General features: G+C 37.3%; 1 protein-coding gene across 1 annotated transcript in view; it reads left to right on the top strand.

The window, feature by feature from the left end:
- GALNTL6 (polypeptide N-acetylgalactosaminyltransferase like 6) overlaps nt 1-24,236 on the top strand; it is a gene marked incomplete at both ends in the record, with an annotated part of 1,095,032 nt that overhangs the window by 426,967 nt on the left and 643,829 nt on the right. Inside the window, one exon of the mRNA XM_082625207.1 lies at nt 18,216-18,354. Within this exon, the coding sequence (XP_082481333.1) occupies nt 18,216-18,354 (139 nt within the window). The remainder of the gene's footprint in view (nt 1-18,215; nt 18,355-24,236) is intronic.

The following is a 24,236-nucleotide window of genomic DNA, read 5'->3' as shown; positions in this document are numbered from 1 at the left end:
TACATATTTTATAAATACAGGAATAGAAACAGAAACCCCAAGTCTTTTGATACTTTGTAAATTACAAATGGATTCTTTGTTCTTCATCTCACTTCAGTATCTTTTATTTATAATGCTTAAAGATTTGGACAAAAACCTAATTTTTCATATTATAATTGTAAGGGTGATGACAAAGCGATGATATCTGGATGAACCAGACTATTAGAGACAAGTTAGCTCTTTCTTCGTCCCGATAAGCAGTGCTAGTTCTCCCAATTATTAAATTCAATGGGAATTTTATACTTTGAAGTATTTATCTATAATATTTATGTAGTAATTTTCTACATAGCCTAAAGAAAGAGGCCATTAGTGAGAACTAAGTAATTATGTATGTATAAGTTTTCAGGCCATCTCACACTTAATTAACCCCAAAATATGAACTTCATGCATATTTTTCTTCCATCAGCCCCATCCAAATCTATAAAATACAAACGCCTAAAAATTCTAACAAAATCATATTCCCATAAAAACAATGGCATTTCAAGAAGAGTTAAAAGCAATTCAAAAGAAAAATTGAAAAGATAATTACATTAAAAATAATCATAGTTGGGCTTCCCTGGTGGCGCAGTGGTTGAGAGTCCGCCTGCCGATGCAGGGGACACGGGTTCGTGCCCCGGTCTGGGAAGATCCCACATGCTGCGGAGCGGCTGGGCCCATGAGCCATGGCCGCTGAGCCTGTGCGTCCGGAGCCTGTGCTCTGCAGCGGGAGAGGCCACAACGGTGAGAGGCCCACGTACCGCAAAAAAAAAAAAAAAAAAAATCATAATTAAACTCATTTAAAACCTATTATAACATATATAAAGTAAACCATCAAAATTTTAGAACAGTGTTCACAAAATTATCTGTTGGTATTCACTTGTATAAATGCAAACTCTGATTAATATAATTATCAGCTCTTTGATTTTTACAAATGAATACTTAGTGTATAGGTTTTAGTGGACACAGTATCCTTTACAATCATTCTATCTGTCTGTTTACTCAGGTACCGAGGTATTTCATGTAAACTTTTATATTGAAGAAAGGAAAAAAATGCAATTTTAAAGAGATCTGATGATTTATGATATTTCAGAAAAAGAACTCATATATGTTATAGTTTGAAGGAAAAAAAAATTCCCTGACATCTGAAAACAAGTCTGTTCTTTAAGCAGAAAAAGAGGAGGTTATTGAAGGCAAATGTACTGTGAGTCCTGGGAAAGGAATGACTCACTAGGTTTCTTAAAGAATAAGCTAAATGTGCATGGAAATATTTTACCGATGGTCGTAGTGATGAAAACCACAATTTCTTGAAAACCAATCTGGAGGTATCACTTCCAGGATGATTCAATCAGACAAGGAAAATTCCTTGAGTGAGGCATGGAATTAGGACTGAGCCTGACCAGATCACATTCCAAGAAGTGTATGGGCAGGACGAGAATTGTTTATTTCCTTTATAGTAATACAGCTGGTTACCTAGATGTAGTTAACCAGTACCTAATTAAATGAAGAAAATATAACACAATATACATGAAGAACAGTAGAAAATTTTAGTATACAGATAGGGAAGCTATCTGGTTAATTTAAAATATAGACACTTCTGATATTAATGATGTGAACTTACTCTTTAAGAAATTACTATAAATCTAATGCAGTTCAACATTCCATTAAAATCTCTTCACTCAACAACATTGCTAGAATTACTATTTGCTTATTTCAGGTGTCTATGCCCTCTGTATGCCACGTTGGTTGGAACAATCAGAAGTTTATGAGACATGGACCACTGATAATTTTTCATTCCATTACTACAGACATGAGAGAGACAGAGAGAGAGAGAGAGAGAGAGACATTTATACTTAAGTGAACAGTTTGGAAGTCTTTTCTGGTTCCATAGAAATGTAAATTCCACACATCTTTAAAAGAAGAATTATACATTACATCCAGTCCTTAGTGTGAACTTTCAGGAATTGCCTTCTTTTGGCCGTTTGATATTAAATCACCTCACCACCACTCCCCTGACTGAGGATGTGATATCTGTGGTGTTATTATTCTTTATGATTATAGCAAGTATCATCCTATTTCATTCTTTCATCTCTTTTCATGCATAAAGCTTCCTTTGTAATCTATTGAGTAAGATTTCACTTTTCCTCAGCATCATGTAAAATTTTATCATAAATAGCAATGCTCTGTAAGGCATTGTTGTCATTCATAATCAAAATTAAGATGCTGCTGTTATGTAGAAACTGTTTTAAATCTGACATATACACATATTTATCACTCAGTCTAAAAGCCAGGATCATGTCAGGGTCCCTGTTAATATTTAACTAAAGTAATTTTTTGAATTTATTTAGGATCACAGCCTATATGTTTTCCTTGTTGTATAGTATAATGTAATTTCTGTTGTCTTCTTAGGCTATACACAGTGTAACTAATAACAGATGACAAAGTTAACTATTATTTTGTTAATCAGACTTTTATTTATTGCAAGGAATAAATTTATTGAAAAGAGTCTACCCCCCAAATCTTATCTTCACTTAGTGTTTTCTTTGCTCATCTTTCTTTCTTTTGCTACTTTCGTTCTAATTTGCCTCTTAACCAGTGGCCTCTTTATTTGCTTTAGGTTTTTTTTCCACTCTCTTTGATGGTTTTGATCTCAGCTTCTTCTCTGTATGCTTCAAGTGACACAGGGTGCTTTGTGATTGTGTTGCCTTACCTTTTTAGAAGGGGTAAAAATGTCGAAACCATGACACTCTGACACTCTGTGATTTTTACACAAAGGAAGATGCTGACAGATTTAACAGTAATGTTCCATTAAAAAAAAAAAAACTTGTCACTTCCTGGGGAATGCACTGCATGGGAATTTAAATCAAGCACTTCCCCTTAAAGGAGTGAGGGTGGAAAGGGAGAGATAAGAGGCAGAAATCCTATGTGTGTAAATTACAGATACTTTTTGCATTTAAAAATGCTTTTTATCATTAGTCTTTAATGATTAAGAAAAGGTGAAATTTATATCTGTGTAAGAGAACCCATACGTACCAGTGATGGATCAAACTAAATACACTTTTTTTTAACATCTTTATTGGAGTATAACTGCTTTACAATGTTGTGTTAGTTTCTGCTGTATAGCAAAGTGAATCAGCTATACATATACATATATCTCCATATCTCCTCCCTCTTGTGTCTCCCTCCCACCCTCCCTATCCCACCCCTCTAGGTGGTCACAAAGCACCAAGCTGATCTCCCTGTGCTATGCAGGTGCTTCCCACTAGGTATCTATTTTACGTTTGGATTAATCTCCAAAATTTACAAGCAGCTCATGCAGCTCAATATCAAAAAAACAAACAACCCAATCCAAAAATGGGCAAAAGACCTAAATAGACTTTTCTCCAAAGAAGACATACAGATTGCCAACAAACAGATGAAAGGATGCTCAACATCACTAATCATTAGAGAAATGCAAATCAAAACTACATTGAGGTATCACCTCACACTGGTCATAATGGCTGTCATCAAAAAATCTACAACCAATAAATGCTGGAGAGGGTGTGGAGAAAAGGGAACCCTCTTGCACTGTTGGTGGGAATGTAAATTGATACAGCCACTATGGAGAACAGTATGGAGGTTTCTTAAAAAACTAAAGATAGAACTACCATATGACACAGCAATCCCACCACTGGGCATATATCCTAAGAAAACCATAATTCAAAAAGAGTCATGTACCAAAATGTTCATTGCAGCACTCTTTACAATAGCCAGGACATGGAAGCAGCCTAAGCGTCCATCGACAGATGAATGGATAAAGAAGATGTGGCACATATATACAATGGAATATTACTCAGCCGTAAAAATACACTTTTAAATGATTGGGAGGCAAAATATTTCTTAACATGATTTGCTCCTGCGTTGTCTGCAGACAGTGAAGCTTTTTATGACAATTTGAAGACTACACAATTAGGCAATAAAACCTTTCCCTGAGCCCACGTGAAAGCTGAAAACTGATAGAACACTAAGATTTCTATACAGCCATGTCGATTTTAAACATAGAGAATCCTTAATTTCATTCACAACAAATTCTTACCAACAACATCAATTCGTGTACATAGATTTATTCTATTTCCACGTTAAAGATCTGTGCTCAGAGTGAATATAAATACTTCTTGCTATTTAACTCCTTGTAGGCTAAATCAAAACATATATAAGGTTTTTAATATAAAAAAATACCTGTATCTCTAGATCTTAGACATATTAGACAACTATTCTTTTTAAAAATGTTTTCATCATCAGACAATGGAGATGTAATATTATTATCAGTAATGAATGGTTATTATTACTGTAGATCACATTATTGTTTTTATGTAACCAGATTAGTATTGGTTTATCCTGTAGCCAAACGTGTATTAGTTTAACTTTCTTCAGCTATGTCCTCCTTCATTAATACTGTGGTGAGCATCCTAGGTATTTTGCATTTCCAAATACATGTTTGATTCAGCTCCTTATCACACTACACAGAACACCCCAATCACAAGCACACTGAGCCCCCCACCACTCCAGAGGAAGCAGTCCTGAGATTTCAATTTAGATTACGTTGTAGGCAAATAAATGATCAGTTCCTGGAGAACTGACAACTTAAAAACACTTCTTCCAATCCAAGATCATGATACATCACTCCAATTATTTAGTTACTCATTAACTTCTTTCAACAATGTTTCTTATATTTACAGTATGGAGAGCAGCCCTGTACATATTTTGTTAGGTTTATTCCTAAATAGTTGATATTTTCATGCTACTTGAAAAGCTATTTTAAAATTTTTATTTCAAATTTGTTGTTAGAACAGTTGATTTTATATTGATCTTTATCAGTAAAAACCTTGAAAAATTAGCATCCATTTTCATAGTTTTTCAATTTTGTCAGTTTTTTGTACACATTCATGTCATTTAAAATAAATTTGTTTTGAGACTTCCCTGCGGTCCAGTGGCCTAGGTCCTCACATGTCCTCACTTGGTGGGAGGGGCAAGGGTCTCTGAGGTCCCTTCTATAAGGGCACTAATCCCATTTCTGAGTCCTAATCCCTCATGGTCTAATCACTTCCCAAAGTCCCCACCTCCAAGTGCTCTCCCATTGGGAGTTAGGATTCAATATGCATTTTTCAGGGACACAAAGTTGTCTATAGTGCCCCGTGTCTTCCTAATCAGAATATATTTCTAGCTTTTTCAGGCCTGGGGTCATACCATACACATTTTCACTTCTCCTACCTAGAGATGCATATTGTAGATAAACATTAAAAAAATGATAGTCATACCAATTTATGAGACAGCCAGACTAAATAAAACGTCACTTAATCTGGAGGATAAGTACCAGCTGCCCTATGAGAAATTTAATGGAATCTCCATGTTAACTTGTACTCTATGCCTTGAATAACGTAGGATCAGAGACATATTTGGAAGACTTAGAAACTTTCTGCTTAATATCTGTACATTTATATATAGTATTTAACTTTTATATTTTTATTATTTAAAATACCTCATTTTTATACCTTTTATACTATTTTAAACACAGCAGATGGTGCACTATTTTTTAATTGAAAGTAAAGGGATCTGAATTTACAGTGATAACAGTAGGTACAGTAGAGCTTTTTAAAGATAAATAGGTAAATCTGTAGACTAATAAATTAAAGACCTTTGAATAATGTCATTTTTCAACATATGCTTTTTGATTGGAGCTGTTTGTTTTGCTGTTTTACAAAAGAAATGTCAAACCACATGAGATGTCATAGACCCTGAGGATCTACGTATTAACACTTAAGATGAGTTGATAGCATTTGCAGTAAAAACTGCTGACTGTGCATAAGAACAGAAAATTTAAAAACTTTTCCTCACAACTGCCGTGAAGAAGTCTCTAGAAAGCCCTCACTGGTGACTCACAAGCTTTGCTTTAAAGCTCTAAAGAGTCACTCATTAACTGGAAAAGCCTTGCCACCTGGGATGTATCATCTGAAGACCACATTGTTATACAAAGAAAATGAATTTCCCTTTGACTGACAGATGTTTGAATGAATGTGTAGCTTTAAAATTTCGTATTTACAGTCTTAAAAGTGGCCGAGTCTAAAAGTTCACCATTAACAATATCTACCAAAAAATTACAGAAAAGAAGCCTCAGGTGTGTGCATACATTTCACTTAGGGCATTTAAATTTAAAAATAAAAATTTGTTAAAGAAAGTGAAGACTATTATGCACTGTGATTTTTTTTTTTTTTTTATTGAATAGTATTTATGGAGTGGCCTATGAATCCAGTTAACACCAAAGAATATATAAGGTCAAAAGACGTTTTCTAGCTAGTTTGGCCACTCATGGGAGAGACACTTAGATCTTTTAAAAGTTTCCCCAGGTTAGGACACGGGTTCGAGCCCTGGTCCTGGAGGATCCCACATGCCGTGGAGCCGCTGGGCCCGTGCACCACAACTACTGAGCCTGCACTCTAGAGCCCGCGAGCTACCGAAGCCCGCGTGCCTACTGAAGCCTGCGTGCCTAGAGCCTGTGCTCCGCAACAAGAGAAGCCACTGCAGTGAGAAGCCTGTGCACCACAACAAAGAGTAGCCCTGCTCGCTACAACTAGAAAAAGCCCGCGCACAGCAGCGAAGACCCAATGCAGCCAAAAATAAATAAAATAAAATATATAAATTTATTTTTAAAAAAGTTTCCTCAGGTTAGATGGCTAATGGCTAATTGTGGCAATGTTTATTGAAAATACCAGTGTCTCTTGTTAACTTACATGTAACATGGGTAAAACTGTTTATTTCACAGTGTTGCATCAAAAAATATACATAAAATCTTTTAACATAGTACTTTGTACTTAGTGGATGCTCAAGAATTAGCTGGTATATAAATAACATTTCTCGCTGACTCATTTACTTACCATTTAGTTTGTAAAAGCAAGTGACATTTTCTCCTAAGAAATCAAAACAGAAAATCAGACAAGACTCAGTATTGATTTTTTTTGATGCCAAAAGTGAAACACTTAAAAATGTTTGTTTCTCTCCCTTAAAATTGAAGACATTTTTAGTCTGCTTCTTGAGCATATAATTCCTTATCAATCCCTAGCTGTTTGATCTTAACTGTTGGCTCTACTGAGGTTAATGCCACTGTGGCAGAAACTAGAAGCTTTAAAAAAAAGATATTTTCACTTCTATTTGAGGTATTACTGAAATATATATATTATTTTTCAGATTCTTTTCCATTCTAGGTTATTGCAAGATACTGAGTATAGTTCCCTATGCAATACAGTAAATCCTAGTTGCTTATCTATTTTATATACAGTGGTGTGTATATGTTAATCCCAAATGCCTAATTTATCCCTTCCCCACCCTCTTTCCCACTTTGGTAACCATAAATTTGTTTTCTATGTCTGTGAGTCTGTGTCTGTTTTGTAAATAAGTTCATTTGTGTCATGTTTTAGATTCCACATATAAGTGATATCATTTGATATTTGTCTTTTTCTGACTTCATTTTGTATGATAACCTTTAGGGCCATCCATGTTGCTGCAAATGGCATTATTTCGTTTCTTTTTATGGCTGAGTAATATTCCATTCTATATATGTACCATATCTTCTTTATCCATTCATCTGTTGATGGGCATTTAGGTTGCTTCCATGCCTTGGCTATTGTAAACAGTGCTGCTATGAACATCAGGATGGGTATCTTTTTGAATTAGAGTTTTCATCTTTTCTAGATATATGCCCAGGAGTAGGATTGCTGTATCATATGGTAACTCTATTTTTACTTTTGTATATGGCATTTTAAAGCAGGAAAGAAAATGACAGATTATTCATTAAATGTCATTCCTACAACACCTAACTGTGTGTTTAAAAATAAATGTGATTCTTTTCTCACTTCTCACACCAGAACACGTTCCAGATGGTTCAAAAATTTTAATGAATAAAACAAAACAAAATGTTAGTAAAACTCTGAATTCATGAATGAATTTTAAAAATAATAGTGGAGTAGGAAAGGGCTTACTTATAAATATAATGCGTAATAAGAAACTATGAAAAAAGTAAAATAATTGAGGTGGAAAAATTCTTATATTAGATTTATTTTGAACCACTCTAACAGTCTCTTGTAATTGGTGCAATTAGGCCATTGACTTTTAAAGTGATTATTGATATAGTTTTGATTAATCTCTACCTTATTCATTACTGTTTTCTATTTGTCATCTATGTCATCCTTGTTCCATGTCTATCTTCCACTTTTTTTTTTCCTTTGTGCATTAAACTGAGGTTTTTATATGATTTCGTTTTTCTCCACGTCTCAGCATATCAGTTATGCTTTTTTTTTTTTACTTTTTTGTAGTAGTTGCCCTAGAGTTTGAAATATGCATTTACAGCTAACCCAAGTCTATTTTTAAATAACACTATAGCACTTTACAGGTAGTGTGAGTACATTAAAATAACAGAATGATCCTAAATAGTAATTCCTTCCTCTTATCTGATCTGTCATTGCTTTCATCCATTCCACTTTTTTATAAGCATACATGAGTGTTTGTACATATATATATAAAAAATATATGTACAAATACTACATAAGCATACATGACTGTGTGTATATATGTAACATATATAGAAATAATATAATTATACATAAGCATATATAATCTATTATATTGTTGATTTTATACATTGAACAAACATATTAATTAAGAATAAAAAATTAAAAAGTGTTAGTTTTTCTTTTTGAAATAAGAACATTAATTTTTTTTCTAACATCTTTATTGGAGTATAATTGCTTTACAATGGTGTGTTAGTTTCTGCTGTATAACAAACTGAATCAGCTATACATATACATATATCCCCAATCCCCTCCCTCTTGCTTCTCCGCCCACCCTCCCTATCCCACCCATCTAGGTGGTCACAAGGCACCAAGCTGACCTCCCTGTGCTATGCGGCTGCATGCTTCCCACTAGCTATCTATTTTACATTTGGTAGTGTGTATATGTCCATGCCACTCTCTCACTTCGTCCCAGCTTAACCTTCCCCCCCCATGTCCTCAACTCCATTCTCTACGTCTGCGTCTTTATTCCTGTCCTGCCCCTATGTTCTTCAGAAACTTTCTTTTTTTTTTAGATTCCATATATATGTGTTAGCATACGGTATTTGTCTTTCTCTTTCTGACTTACTTCACTCTGTATGACACACTCTAGGTCCATCCACCTCACTACAAATAACTCAATTTCATTTCCTTTTATGCCTGAGTAATATTCCATTGTATACATGTGCCACATCTTCTTTATCCATTCACCTGTTGATGGACGCTTAGGTTACTTCCATGTCCTGGCTATTGTAAATAGAGCTGCAATGAACATTGTGGTACATGACTCTTTTTGAATTATGGTTTTCTCAGGGTATATGCCCAGTAGTGGGATTGCTGAGCCATATGGTAGTTCTATTTTTAGTTTTTTTAAGGTACCTCCATACTGTTCTCCATAGTGGCTGTATTAATTTACATTCCCACCAACAGTGCAAGAGGGTTCCCTTTTCTCCACACCCTCTCCAGCATTTATTGTTTGTAGATTTTTTGATGATGGCCATTCTGATCGGTGTGACGTGATACCTCACTGTAGTTTTGATTTGCAGTTCTCTAATGATTAGTGATGTTGAGCATCCTTTCATGTGTTTGTTGGCAATCTGTGTATCTTCTTTGGAGAAATGTCTATTTAGATCTTCTGCCCATTTTTGAATTGGGTTGTTTGTTTTTTTGTTATTGAGCTGCATGAGATGTTTGTATATTTTGGAGATTAATCCTTTGTCAGTTGCTTCGTTTGCAAATATTTGCTCCCATTCTGAGGGTTGTCTTTTCATCTTGTTTATGGTTTCCTTTGCTGTGCTAAAGCTTTTAAGTTTCATTAGGTCCCATTTGTTTATTTTTGGTTTTATGTCCATTTCTCTAGGAGGTGGGTCAAAAAGGATCTTGGTGTGGTTTAGGTTATAGCGTGTTAGGCCTATGATTTCCTCTAAGAGTTTTATAGTGTCTGGCCTTACATTTAGGTCTTTATTCCATTTTGAGTTTATTTTTGTGTATGGTGTTAGGGAGTGTTCTAATTTCATTCTTTTACATGTGGCTGTCCAGTTTTCCCAGCACCACTTATTGAAGAGGTTGTCTTTTCTCCACTGTACATTCTTGCCTCCTTTTTCAAAGATAAGGTGACCATATGTGTGTGGGTTTATCTTTGGGCTTTCTATCCTGTTCCATTGATCTATATTTCTTTTTTTGTGCCAGTAGCATACTGTTTTCATGACTGTAGCATTGTAATATAGTCTGAAGTCATGGAGCCTGATTCCTCCCGCTCCATTTTTCTTTCTCAAGATTTCTGTGGCTGTTCGGGTTTTTTGTGTTTCCATACAAATTGTGAAATTTTTTGTTCTATTTCTGTGAAAAATGCCATTGGTAGTGTGACAGGGATTGCATTGAACCTGTAGATTGCTTTGGGTATATAGGCATTTTCACTGTGTTGATTCATCCAATCCAAGAACATGGTGTATTTTTTCATCTGTTTGTGTCATCTTTGATTTATTTCATCAGTGTCTTATAGTTTTCTGCATACAGGTCTTCTGTCTCCTTAGGTAGGTTTATTCCTAGGTATTTTGTTCTTTTTGTTGCAATGATAAATGGGAGTGTTTCCTTAGTTTCTCTTTCAGATTTTTCATCATTAGTGTATAGGAATGCAAGAGATTTCTGTGCATTAATTTTGTATCCTGCTACTTTACCAAATTCATTGATTAGCTCTAGTAGTTTTCTGGTAGCATCTTTAGGATTCTCTATGTATAGTATCATGTCATCTGCAAACAGTGACAGTTTTCCTTCTTCTTTTCCGATTTGGATTCCTTTTATTTCTTTCTCTTTGATTGCTGTGGCTAAAACTTCCAAAAACTATGTTGAATAATAGTAGTGAGAGTGGGCAACCTTGTCTTGTTCCTGATCTTAGTGAAAATGGTTTCAGTTTTTCACCATTGAGAACGATGTTGGCTGTGGGTTTGTCATATATGGCTTTTATTATGTTGAGGTAAGTTCCGTCTGTGCCTACTTTTTATAGAGTTTTTATCATAAATGGGTGTTGAATCATGTTGAAAGCTTTTTCTACATCTATTGAGATGATCATATGGTTTTTCTCCTTCAATTTGTTAATATGGTTTATCACATTGATTGATTTGCATATATTGAAGAATCCTTGCATCCCTGGGGTAAACCCCACTTGATCATGATGTATGATCCTGTTAATGTGCTGTTGGATTCTGTTTGCTAGTACTTTGTTGAGGATTTTTGCATCTATGTTCATCAGTGATACTGGCCTGTAGTTTTCTTTCTTTGTGGCATCTTTGTCTGGTTTGGTATCAGGGTGATGGTGGCCTCGTAGAATGAGTTTGGGAGTGTTCTTCCCTCTGCTATGTTTTGGAAGAGTTTGAGGAGGATAGGTGTTAGCTCTTCTGTAAATGTTTCATAGAATTCACCTATGAAGCCATCTGGTCCTGCGCTTTTGTTTCTTGAACATTTTTAATCACAGTTTCAATTTCAGTGCTTGTGATTGGTCTGTTTATATTTTCTATTTCTTCCTGGTTCAGTTTCAGAAGGTTGTGCTTTTCAAAGAATTTTTCCATTTCTTCCAGGTTGTCCATTTTATTGGCATAGAGTTGCTTGTAGTAATCTCTCATGATCCTTTGTATTTCTGCAGTGTCAGTTGTTACTTCTCCTTTTTCATTTCTAATTCTATTGATTTGAGTCTTCTCCCTTTTTTTCTTGATGAGTCTGGCTAATGGTATATCAATTTTTTCTTCTCAAAGAACCAGCATTTAGTTTTATTAATTTTGCTATTGTTTCCTTCATTTCTTTTTCATTTACTTCTGCTCTGACCTTTATGATTTGTTTCCTTTGGCTAACTTTGGGGCAGATTTTTGTTCTTCTTTCTCTAGTTGCTTTAGGTGTAAGGTTAGGTTGTTTATGAGATTTCAGTTTTCTTAAATTTACCAAAGCTTGATTTGTGACCCAAGATATGATCTATCCTGGAGAATATTCCACGAGCACTTGAGAAGAAAGTGTATTCTGTTGTTTTTGGATGGAATGTCCTATAAATATCAGTTAAGTCCATCTTGTTTAATGTGTCATTTAAAGCTTGTGTTTCCTTATTTATTTTCATTTTGGATGATCAATCCATTGGTGAAAGTGGGGTGTTAAAGTCCCATGCTATGATTGTGTTACTGTCGATTTCCCCTTTTATGGCTGCTAGCATTTGCCTTATATATTGAGGTGCTCCTATGTTGGGTGCATAAATATTTACAATTGATGTATCTTCTTCTTGGATTGATCCCTTGATCATTATGTAGTGTCCTTCATTGTCTCTTATAACATTCTTTATTTTAAAGTCTATTTTGTCTGATATGAGAATTGCTGCTCCAGCTTTCTTTTGATTTCCATTTGCATGGAATATCTTTTCCCATCCCCTCACTTTCAGTCTGTATGTGTCCCTAGGTCTGAAGTGGGTCTCTTGTAGACAGCATATATATAGGTCTTGTTTTTGTATCCATTCAGCCAGTCTCTGTCTTCTGGTTGGAGCATTTAATCCATTTACATTTAAGGTAGTATTGATATGTATGTTCCCATTACCATTTTCTTAATTGTTTGGGGTTTGTTATTGTAGGTCTTTTCCTTCTCTTGTGTTTCCTGCCTAAAGAAGTTCCTTTAGCATTTGTTGTGGAGCTGGTTTTGTGGTGCCAATTGTCTTACCTTTTGCTTGTTTGTAAAGTTTTTAATTTCTCTGTCAAAACTGAATGAGGTCCTTGCTGGGTAGAGTAATCTTGGTTGTAGGTTTTTCCCTTTCATCACTTTAAATATGTCCTGCCACTCCCTTCTGGCTTGCAGAGTTTCTGATGAAAGATCCACTATTAACCTTATGGGGATTCCCTTGTATGTTATTTGTTGTTTTTCCCTTGCTGCTTTTAATATTTTTTCTTTGTATTTAATGTTTGATAGTTTGATTAATAAGTGTCTTGGCCTATTTCTCCTTGGATTTATCCTTTATGGGACTCTCTGTGCTTCCTGGAGTTGATTGACTATTTCCTTTCCCATATTAAGGAAGTTTTCAACTATAATCTCTTCAAATATTTTCTCAGTCCCTTTCTTTTTCTCTTCTTCCTCTGGGACCCTTATAATTTGAATGTTGGTGGAATTAATCTTGTCCCAGAGGTCTCTGCAACTGTCCTCAATTCTTTTCATTCTTTTTTTCTTTATTCTGCTCCGTAGTAGTTATTTCCAGTATTTTATCTTTCAGGCCACATATCCCTTCTTCTGCCTCAGTTATTCTGCTACTGATTCCTTCTAGAGAATTATAAATTTCATTTATTGCATTTTTCATCATTGTTTGTTTGCTCTTTAGTTCTTCTAGGTCCTTGTTAAATGTTTCTTGTATTTTCTCCATTCTATTTTCAAGATTTTGGATCATCTTTACTATCATTATTCTGAATTCTTTTTCAGGTAGACTGCCTGTTTCCTCTTCATTTGTTTGGTCTGGTGGGTTTTTACTTTGCTCCTTCATCTGCTGCATATTTCTCTGTCTTCTCATTTTGTTTACCATTACTGTGTTTGGGGTTTCCTTTTCACAGGCTGCAGGTTCATAGTCCCATTGTTTTTGATGTCTGTCCCTATTGGGTATGGTTGGTTCAGTGGGTTGTGTAGCCTTCCTGGTGGAGGGGACTGGTGCCTTTGTTCTGGTGGATGAGGCTGGATCTTGTCTTTCTGGTGGGCAGAACCACGTCCGGTGGTGTGTTTTGGGGTGTTTGTGAACTTAGTATAATTTTAGGCAGCCTCTCTGCTAATAGGTGGCATTGTTTTCCTGTCTTGCTAGTTGTTTGGCATGTGGTGTCCAGCACTGCAGCTTTCTGGTCATTGATTGAAGCTGCTTGTTAGCATTGAGATGGAGATCTCTAGGAGAGCTCTCACCGATTGATAATACATGGGGTCAGGAGGTCTCTGTCCAGTGTTGTGAACTCGGTTCTCCCACCTCAGAGGCTCAGGCCTGACACATGGCCAGAGTATCAAGACCCTGTCAGACATACAGTTCAGAAGAAAAGGGAGGAAAAAAAAATCAAGGAGGAATAAAAGTAAAATAAAATTAAAAAGTTATTAAAAGTTTAAAAAGTATTAAAATAAAAAGTTTTAAAAAGTAAGTTAAAAAATGAAGAGAGCAACCACATGAATAAACAAATCCAGCAGTGATGACAAGCATTAAAAAGTAAACTAAGATAAACATAAAACCAGAAACAAATTAGATGCAGAAAGCAAACCCCCAGTCTACAGTTGCTCCCAAAGTCCATCCCCTCTATTTTGGGGTGATTCGTTGTCTATTCAGGTATTCCACACTGATGGGTACATCAACTTCATTGTGGAGATTTAATCCACTGGTCCTGAGGCTGCTGGGAGAGATTTCCCTTTCTCTTCTTTGTTCACACAGCTCCTGGGGTTCAGCTTTGGGTTTTGCCCCACCTCTGCGTGTAGATCACCTGAGGGCGTCTGTTCTTCAGTCAGACAGGACGGGGTTAAAGGAGCAGCTGATTAGGGGACTCTGGCTCACTCACACCAGGGGGAGGTAGGGGTATGGATCGCGGGGCGAGCCTGCAGCGGCAGAGGCCGGCATGATGTTGTACCAGCCTGAGGCGCGCCCGTGCGTTCTCCCAGGGAAGTTGTCCCTGGATCCTGGGACCCTGGCAGTGGCGGGCTGTACAGGCTCCCGGGAGGGGAGGTGTGGAGAGTGAGCTGTGCTCGCACACAGGCTTCTTGGTGGCTGCAACAGCAGCCTTCGCATCTCATGCGGTCTCTGGGGTCCGTGCTGATAGCCGCGGCTCGCGCCCGTCCCTGGAGCTCGTTTAGGCGGTACTCTGGCTCCCCTCTCCTCACGCACCCCGAAACAATGTTCTCTTGCCTCTTCGGCAGCTCCAGACTTTTCCCCGGACTCCCTCCCGGCCAGCCGTGGCGCACTAACCCCCTTCAGGCTGTGTTCACGCCGCCAACCCCAGTCCTCTACCTGCGCTCCGACCGAAGCCCGAGCCTCAGCTCCCAGCCCCGCCCGCCCTGGCGGGTGAGGAGACAAGCCTCCCGGGCTGCTTAGTGCTGGTCGGCACCAATCCTCTGTGCGGGAATCTCTCTGCTTTGCCCTCCGCACCCCTGTGGCTGCGCTCTCCTCCGCGGCTCCGAAGCTTCCCCCTCCGCCACCCGCCGTCTCTGCCCGCGAAGGGGCTCTTAGTGTGTGGACACCTTTGCTCCTTCACGGTTCCCTCCCACTGGTGCAGATCCCGGCCCTATCCTTTTGTCTCTGTTTATTCTTTTTTCTTTTGCCCTACCCAGGTACGTGGGGAGTTTCTTGCCTTTTGGGAGGTCTGAGGTCTTCTGCCAGCGCTCAGTAGGTGTTCTATAGGAGTTGTTCCATTTGTAGTTGTATTTTTGATGTATTTGTGGGGAGGAAGGTGATCTCCACCCTTACTCTTCCTCCATCTTGAAGGTCCTCTCTCAAGGTGTTAGTTTTTATTTTATCTTGCCGTATGCTTTCTTCAGTGCTCTTCCTTTATGTAGATCCAGGTTTTTATTTTATCTTCCCGTATGCTTTCTTCAGTGCTCTTCCTTTATGTAGATCCAGGTTTCTGACATATATCATTTACTTCTTTTCAAAGAACTTTTTAAAAAACATTTCTCACAAGGCAGGTCTAATAGGAACAAATTCCGTCAATTTTTGTTTGTCTGAGATGACCTTACTTCTCCTTCAGTTTTGCAGGTTAGTTTCACAGGGTATGGAGTTCTACGTGGGGAGGTTTTTTTCTCTCAGTTCTTTAACTATTTCACCCCACTCTCTTCTTGCTTACATGGCTTCTGAAGAGAAGTTGGATATAATTCTTATCTTTGTTCCTCTATAGGTAAGGAGTTTTTCCTCTGTTTTCTTTTGAGATTTTTTCTTTATCTTTGATTTTCTATCATTTGAAAATGATATGCCTCTGTGTAGTGCTTTGGTAATTTGTCCTGCATTGTGTTCTCTGAGCTTCTTGCATCTGTGGTTTGGGGCCTGATATTCATTTGGGGAAATTTTTCTGTCAGTGTTTTTTCAAATAGTCTGTTCCTTCCTCTTTTCTCCTTCTGTTGTTCCCATTATGTATATGTTACATCTTTTGTAGTTATCCCATGCCCTTGGGTATTCCACTCTACTTTCTTAAGTTTTTGTTCTATTTGCTTTTTGGATTTTGAAGACTGTGGATAAATCCTCTGGCTCTGAGAATCTTTCCTCATCTGTATCCACTTCTACTCATAAACCCATCAGAAGTATTCTTCATTTCTTTTAAGGTGTTTTTTTATCATCTATTTTTGGTTCTTTTTTAGGATTTCCATCTCTCTGCTGACATTGCCCATCTGTTCTTGCACGTTTTCTACTCTTCTGTTAGGACCCTTAGTATATTAACAACAGTTATTTAAAATTCTCAGTCTGATAATTCTTACATCCCTGCTATGTCTGATTCTGATGCTTTCTCCATCTCTCCCGTCTCTTCAAATTGTGATTTTGCCTTTTGGCTTGCCTTGTGATTTTTTTTCCTTGACAGCTGGACTTGATGAACCAGATGAAAGAAATTGCTGGAAATAAGCCTTTCATGATGTGGTGTAGAGGTGTGGTGGGAGGGGAATGCCCACAGTCTCGTGATTAGATCTCAGTCTTCTAGTGACCCTGGGCTTCTGAACTGTGAATTTTGCAGCAGTTTCTCAGGATTTTTCTCCACACTTGGGCGGAATGGTTAGAGTCGGCTAGAGTCAGGAATTTCCCTTCTCTTGGGTCAGTTTGGCTCTACAGGATACACCAGAGCAGGTGGGGCTCTGGTTAACTAGTTTCCCCTGAGGGCAAGCCTTATAGAGAACACCAGGGTGTTCTGACGTATTTCACAATGGTTCCTTCTCTCCTCCTCCTGCCAGAAGCTGAAGAGAATTTTTCTTCAGTACTTACTCTGGGAACTTGGTTGAGCTCCCGGAGATAAATCTCAATAAAACTGGAACCTCTCTATGACTGGGTCCTCCAGAAGGTTTTTACTTCTCCGACTTGTCTGCACAGAGCCCCTAGCAGTTTGTCAATTATAGTTCAGGTTTTCCTACCCTGGCGCTGGTTCCTGGTGTTTCTGCTCACGAGCCCCTGCTCTGGTAAGGTTTAGCTCCTGCACTCCGCCGTCTGTCTCTGTTGCCCTGTGTCCTCTCCTCTCTTCGGGATCCAAGAAGAGCTGTTGGTTTTTTCAGTCTCTTCAGCTTTGTATTGGTTGTCAAGACAGAGTGGCAACTTCCAACTCCTTACCTGCAGAACCAGAAAACAGAAGCCTTAAATTAGATTTAAATAAAAGAAACCTACAAAATATTTACAATGTACGTAATTAAGAAAGCTTTAGCAAACATAATATGTAAATTGCTCTTAAAAGAAACTGTTTTTTAAAATCTCCAGACAATCATTTTACAGTGTAAGAAATACAAATGATAAATGTATGTAAAATTAATTTTATTATTAGTCAAGAGAAGGCAAATGTGTGACTAATATATATTTTTACCAGTAAATTTCAAAAGAGTATCTCATGCTTCTGGGGCTGTATGAAAGCTATCTACTCACTCTAAAGGTAGTCTGGCAATTTTATTTGTAAAATAAAATTTATACCCTGCCACCACTTCCAAATATACCTAACTAGGAATATTAAGCAAATATGTTTATTTTAACATTGTTTATAATATGTAAAATTGGAAAGAACTTAAAAATATATCTTCAGCAGAATAGTGTAAATTGGGATGCAATGAAATTATATCAACTAGCAGAACTCAGTGAAGTGATGGCTTTTATACAGTTATGTTGGAGAAAATCAAATTATAGGGCAGTATGTATATTAGAATCTGTATACAAATGTTAGCAAACATACACATAAACTCTTCGCAGTGGTTTTCTCTGAGAGATAAGATTATACTTTTTACTTCTGTGTTGCTTGCTTTTTATCATGAGTGTCTCTCTAAATAATATAATCAAATCCTGCTGCTAGAGCTTTCTTTGGAGCATAGTAACAGGCAACTAAAGAAACACACGCATTTGTGTCTTATTATCTGTTCTAGAAGATGAGATGGTTTTTACACAGACAATAATCCCTTTTTCTCTTCTCCTGCTAGGGAAAGGTGAGCATGGGAAACCTTACCCCCTCACTGAAGAGGACCACGATGACTCAGCTTACAGGGAAAATGGTTTCAATATTTTTGTCAGCAACAACATTGCTCTAGAGAGGTCCCTGCCAGATATCCGCCACGCAAAGTGAGTGTCAGCTCTCCTCTGTGCCGAGCGGTTTTTTTTTGTCTGTTTTGATTCATATGTTTGATGTATATCATGGTGAGATACACAATGAGTAACTTTGCCCTATTAATTTTATAGAAGCTGTTTATATTCTATAATCATATATTTTTTGGTTTTTGTTTTTTTATTGAAGTATAGTTGATTTACAATGTTGTGTTGGTTTCAGATGTACAGCAAAGTGACTCAGTTATATGTATGTGTATATATGTATATAATGTGTGTGTGTGTGTGTGTGTGTGTGTGTGTATTCTTTTTCAGATTCTTTTCCCTAAAGAAGCTTGATGGTTACCAAAGGGGAAAGGTGGGGGGCGGATAAATTAGGAGTTTAGGATATATACACTACTATATATAAAATAACTAACCAACATAATCTTAAACACTTTTTATTTAAATTGAAATAACCTTTAAAATTCCAAAAGAGTCACTGTCGACTCTCAAAAACTTAATATCCATTTTCATTATTAAGTTGGCGGTATGACCTCCATTTAAACCGAAGTGCTTTCAGATGACATCTATAACTTCGCGTTTGATCATGTACATCATGAAGCTCCTGTTTGTCTCTAGTAATTAGTGCTGTCAGAACTGTCTACATGTGCATGCCTTCGACTGACTGCATCCTCACCTCGGCCATATCAGTGCCATTTTTGTTAATTTTCTTAGAAAGTGCCTAACGTGAGTGCATCCATAATCTAAAGGTAATGCTTGGTTGCTCAATTTCCCATCACTTAGGAATTGCTTGTGGCTTGTCAGTTGACAGTGGGCTCAGTTTTTACTGAATTGTAGCTAAATATTATAGTCTGGATGGAAACAAGAAGAATATTACCGACAGTTGGCTGAAAGCCTTCTTCTCTCTGTCCACCCCTGTCTAATCCTGACATTGCTTAGTGTACTTTTTTTTCTTGTCTGTTATGGTTTTCTTATTAGCATATGCTATGCCGAAAGTATGCCAAGAACATAGAATGTGGGCAGAATTTGAAGTTGTGGTGTTGTCATGCATATTTGCGAAATCTATCCAGCTAATAGAGTATATTGACTTCTGCAGTTCATCTTCCTTTAGAATCATTGGTGTGAGAGAAAGAAAATCGGAGAAAATAAAGGGCATAAATGAAACCAGGACTAGAAATCTAAATTAAACCAGTAATGTACATTATGTAAATCTCCTTGTGCAAAAATAATTAACCCGTTAGGGAAAAACAAATCAGTACATTGTGGTTTGGAGTACTATTTTTTAGTTGCCATATTGTGTCTTTATAAATTTGTTTTTAAAATATAAAAAAATTACTGGTTTGCTCCTTAGGTTTTATGTGAATTTGCATTTCCCAATAGTGTTAAGTGAAGAATTAATGTGAAGAAAAAATCCGTTTTCCCCTAAGCTGAATGCTTTATATATTGGTCTAGGCCTTCTATCTAGCAAAATTATTCCCATGTTACCTGAAATTATCTACGGAAATTCCCACTGACTAGAACGTTTCTAGTTATGAGAAATTTTAATACCTAATTGCACACCATCAAAGATGCATTAAATTGCATTGTTGGCATAATAAATACGCTCAGAGCAAAATTTCCATCCACCCCACCCCGACATTGCTAATCTTTTCATGTGTGTTCAAGTGGAAATATTTGCAGATGAAAACAGTGCAGAAAATCATGAAGTCAAAAGAAGGCTGACGTTACCATTCTCCACAGACAGTATATTTTTAATGCTGCTCCCACCTTTTGAGAAAAGATATTCTTAGGCAATAATGGAGAAGAAGATGGAAAAATGGAAAGAAAAACATTTTGAAAATTTTATCAGAGCTACTAAATTTATAGTATACTATAGTATAGCTAAATTTATAGTATACTATAGTATAGCTACTAAATTTATAGTATCGGAGAGTATTTTTCTAAATGTTAGGGAAGAAAAATATGGCTAAAATATGGTGTGTGACCATATTCTTACTTACTTCCTGAGGCTGGGTATGTAATAGGACAGAGGCTAGTAAAATGATACCAAGAAGAGAGCTCAAACAAACAGTCTTAACAGAAGATTGGAGAAGCATGCCAGCAGCATGTTAAGTGTGAGATCCCAGGAGTGGTCGTTTACTTGGTTAGTCCAGTTTCTGACTCTCAGTAATGCAGGAAGCGAGATGAGATGATGCCTCTGATTTTGTCAGCGTGCCACCTGCAGGAAACCGGAAGCCAAAGGAAGTCTTACAGGGACCCCGCTGTTGAAAGTCCTATGCTTCTGACCTCGGTTATGCTTCCCAAAATGCAGGCACAGATAATTACAGGAGTATGTAACTCTGTCCTTCAAACTGTAAAAGCAGCTGGACCCAGGTTCCAGTGTTACCAGTTTAAGGAGGCTGCAGGTGATTGACCATGGCTCGTTTATATTGACGGAATCTATGGAAGAGAATGCAAAATGTGTGTGACTTTTGTAATCAAACGTTGTAAGAAACTTTGCATTTGCAGTCAGCCAATTCCAACTACCATCTCAGAGTACCAGGAGAGAGGACGTTCTTTTTCTTTGCTTTAGGATTTTGCAGTGGAAAATATCCGGGAATGCCATCTTGCAATTTTCCTGAAATTGATCGTTATTCCAAAACACATCATCGTGGTTCTTACTGCGCTGTTCTCCATGATAGATGACCCTCTGTGTATATGCCCAGGCTCTCTACCTCTTCATATTCTCAGAAATGTTCATTTTTCTAGGTGCTTTGACATGCTTAGTGCACAGTCTCGTCCACTGTGAGGAATATTTAGAACATGAATTACTTCAGAAATCCCAATCCAGAGAGCACTTTTATTTGTCTCACTGCTTACTTCTTCACTGGCATAAAAATGAACAGCTTTCTTTTGGCTTTGTTATTTCATTGAATCAGTAATAGATTCCCATTAAGTAGGAAGCATAGATAAAGGAAAGTCAGTTGGCATGTGTGCAGTCATTTCAATCTATACAGAACGAGATCATTTTTACTTATATCCTAATAATAAATTTCCGTCTTTTAACTTACATTTTGAATTTCTTGTGTTTTTTTCCAATTATTTTTAGCATCCCCTTATCTTGTAAATTACATTTTAGTTTTTCAGGCCATCTATGCTTTGGTCTTGTCAAATTTTCTACCTCGTCTTCCATAGTCATAGCCTGACACTTTTGTACTTTTTTGGAGAAGTATCTACATGTTGATAGTTTAAATACTCACTGTTTTCTTCAGTGACTCCCTAATTATGTCTATATCCATAGTACCTGGGCTCAGTCTCAGAGCACCTGAGTTCAACCTGTCCTTAGAACATCTTATTTTTTCCGTTTTATCTAGTGCAATGTCGATAAGAATTTTACTCTGAGAGCTTCTGCATGACAAATGTCCAGTCACTGGATATCTAGCTGGCCTGGTTAGTTTTTCCTCACCTGTATTTTGATTGTGCATTTTCTTTGTATTCAGTCACCCATTGGGATGTCACACCTTTGTATGCTGTAGAACATCTTGTTTGACTCTAAAACGTGTATTTAGAGTACAAAATACATATAAAATAAGGGGAAAGAAAACCATGGAAGGGTGACCTGCATAGAAAAGAAATTCTGATAAACTTATGCATGAATATATTGTTAACAAGGTAAAACTAAAGAATAGTTGAGCAAGTATTACTCCCTGGATATGAATACATGTATCAGCAGTTACCACAAGTACTCCTAAACCATGCTAGAATTAATGTTTGTAAGAAGAAATTACACTTATGAAAACAGGAAGTATGTGAGATTAGGACACATAAGAGTCATGAATAATAGGAGAGTTGAGATCAGCTTTGCAGAGAATTCAGGTAAATGCATCACTGATGTAAGGTTCATTTTTTGCTCTTATAAAAGAATCCAGATACCTGTTCATATGTATCCACATTAATTATGATGCACTTTTAAGGTAGCTGAGTAACTGGGATATTTTTGAGTTAAAGTAGTTGTACTCTGAATTGTGGCTTTTCCTTTTCATTTAAATTTTCCTTTTCGTTTAACTTATATTCCCAGGATAAGGAAGTTTTAGCTTCATGCCTTGACAACAAACAAGATATTGAATTTTAAGAGAAAATTCTGAGAGATCTCATCTCTTGAAAACATTAGGAGAATTTTGACAACCTCGTCATGATAGCATTATGTGATTGCTTTCAGCAGTGTTGCAGATATATCAGATTAATCTATCACAACCCTGCTCTCTGCGCAATTTCAAAACCAATGGAGAGATTGTCTCAGAAATGGTTTGAAAGTAAAGTATTCCTTTATTATTATGAATTTATTTATTTATTTATTTATTTATTTATTTTTGGCTGCACTGGGTCTTTGTTGCTACACACGGGCTTTCTCTAGTTGTGGCGAGCAGGGGCTACTCTTCATTGCGGTGCACGGGCTTCTCATCACGGTGGCTTATCTTGTTGCGGAGCAAGGCTCTAGGAGTGCGGGCTTCAGTAGTTGTGGTACATGGGCTCAGTAGTTGTGGCTCGTGGACTCTAGAGCGCAGGCTCAGTAGTTGTGATGTGTGGACTCATTAGTTGTGGCACACGAGCTTTGGTGCTCCGCGGCATGTGGGATCTTCCCGGACCAGGGCTCGAACCCATGTCCCCTGCATTGGCTGGTGGATTCCTAACTACTGCACCACCGGGGAAGCCCCTACCTTTATCATTGATCAGAGTCTGTTGGTGGGCGTGGTTTAGACCTGGGCCAAGTGTGATTCCTAATATCAAACTGCAGAAGGAGGCGCATTCAGCCTTCCAGTCACAGACATTGCCGACAGCCAAAGGACAAATGTAGAACTTCGGGCATGGAGGGCAGAGGGAGATGTCTGGTCTCTGCACGCAAGTGGGTTCCCGTGCACAAAACTGAAGCAGAAGCTGAGCCAAGCATGATACACTCTGTAACTCAAACTCAGCAGTCATGTGTCTTTCCTTCTCCTGGAAGGGATGTCTGGGAGGATGGATGGAGAGAGGGTGGGGTGTTAGCATAACAGCTGCCCCTCCACATGGGACCATCTGTGGAGGGAAAGGACCTCCTCCCTGGATGAATAGGGCACAGTATCTACTTTGTATACAAGGAGAAAGGCAAATTCTCGATATACACAGATTTGGAGTAATTTTTGACTGTAAGTCTAATCATGCCTTCTGGAAATTATGTTGAATAATAATTATTAAAAAGTTAACTTTCCTGACTTGGACCGTGACACTGAACCAGGTGGTTGTCATTTTGAATTTCTACTTACCCACTTTACTAAGTCAGGCTGCTAACTTTCTTTATGTCTCTCACAGAGTATTAAGATAAATAAGATTGGTGCCAGTTTTACCAAATCAGCTGCACCATGATCTATTCAGTGATTTCTTTTTCTTCTGATGATTCTCCTTCTGATTTCCTTCCTTCTTTTGCATTCATACCATGAGGAGATAAAATATAAAGAGATCAAGTGAACTACAATTCAAACACATAAATTGTAAAAACGATTAAATTTTGGGAGTCAGATTTGAGTTTATTAGGAAAAATAATTATGTGTGTCCAATGTATTTTAGTATAATGTAGTGAATGTGATAGTTTGGTATTTATTTTAATTGTGTGTGAAATAGAAAGTGTGATTTAACTGCTCTGACTCTGGGCTATTGAATGTTAGAACTCATCCACAGAAATGTTTGAGGTTAGCCATCCAAAAATGTGCAAGGATTTTCTTAAAATTTCTCAAGTTCAAAGGCTACTCAAAAGCTGGGGAGGCACTGCCTTCCTTTCATGTTTTCATTATGATTTACTTGTGAAGGTGGTGAAGTATCTTTCTTCAACAAGTTCACAAGTCAATTCTGAAGCAAATTAAGCTAAAGGACTTGTGCACTCCAGT

Source organism: Mesoplodon mirus (assembly GCF_964341445.2).
Source record: "Mesoplodon mirus genome assembly, chromosome: 1".
In the NCBI taxonomy this organism is placed as follows: Eukaryota; Metazoa; Chordata; class Mammalia; order Artiodactyla; family Ziphiidae; genus Mesoplodon; species Mesoplodon mirus.
The sequence above is the reverse complement of the archived record's forward strand: the minus strand, read 5'-3'. Positions and strand labels throughout refer to the sequence as shown.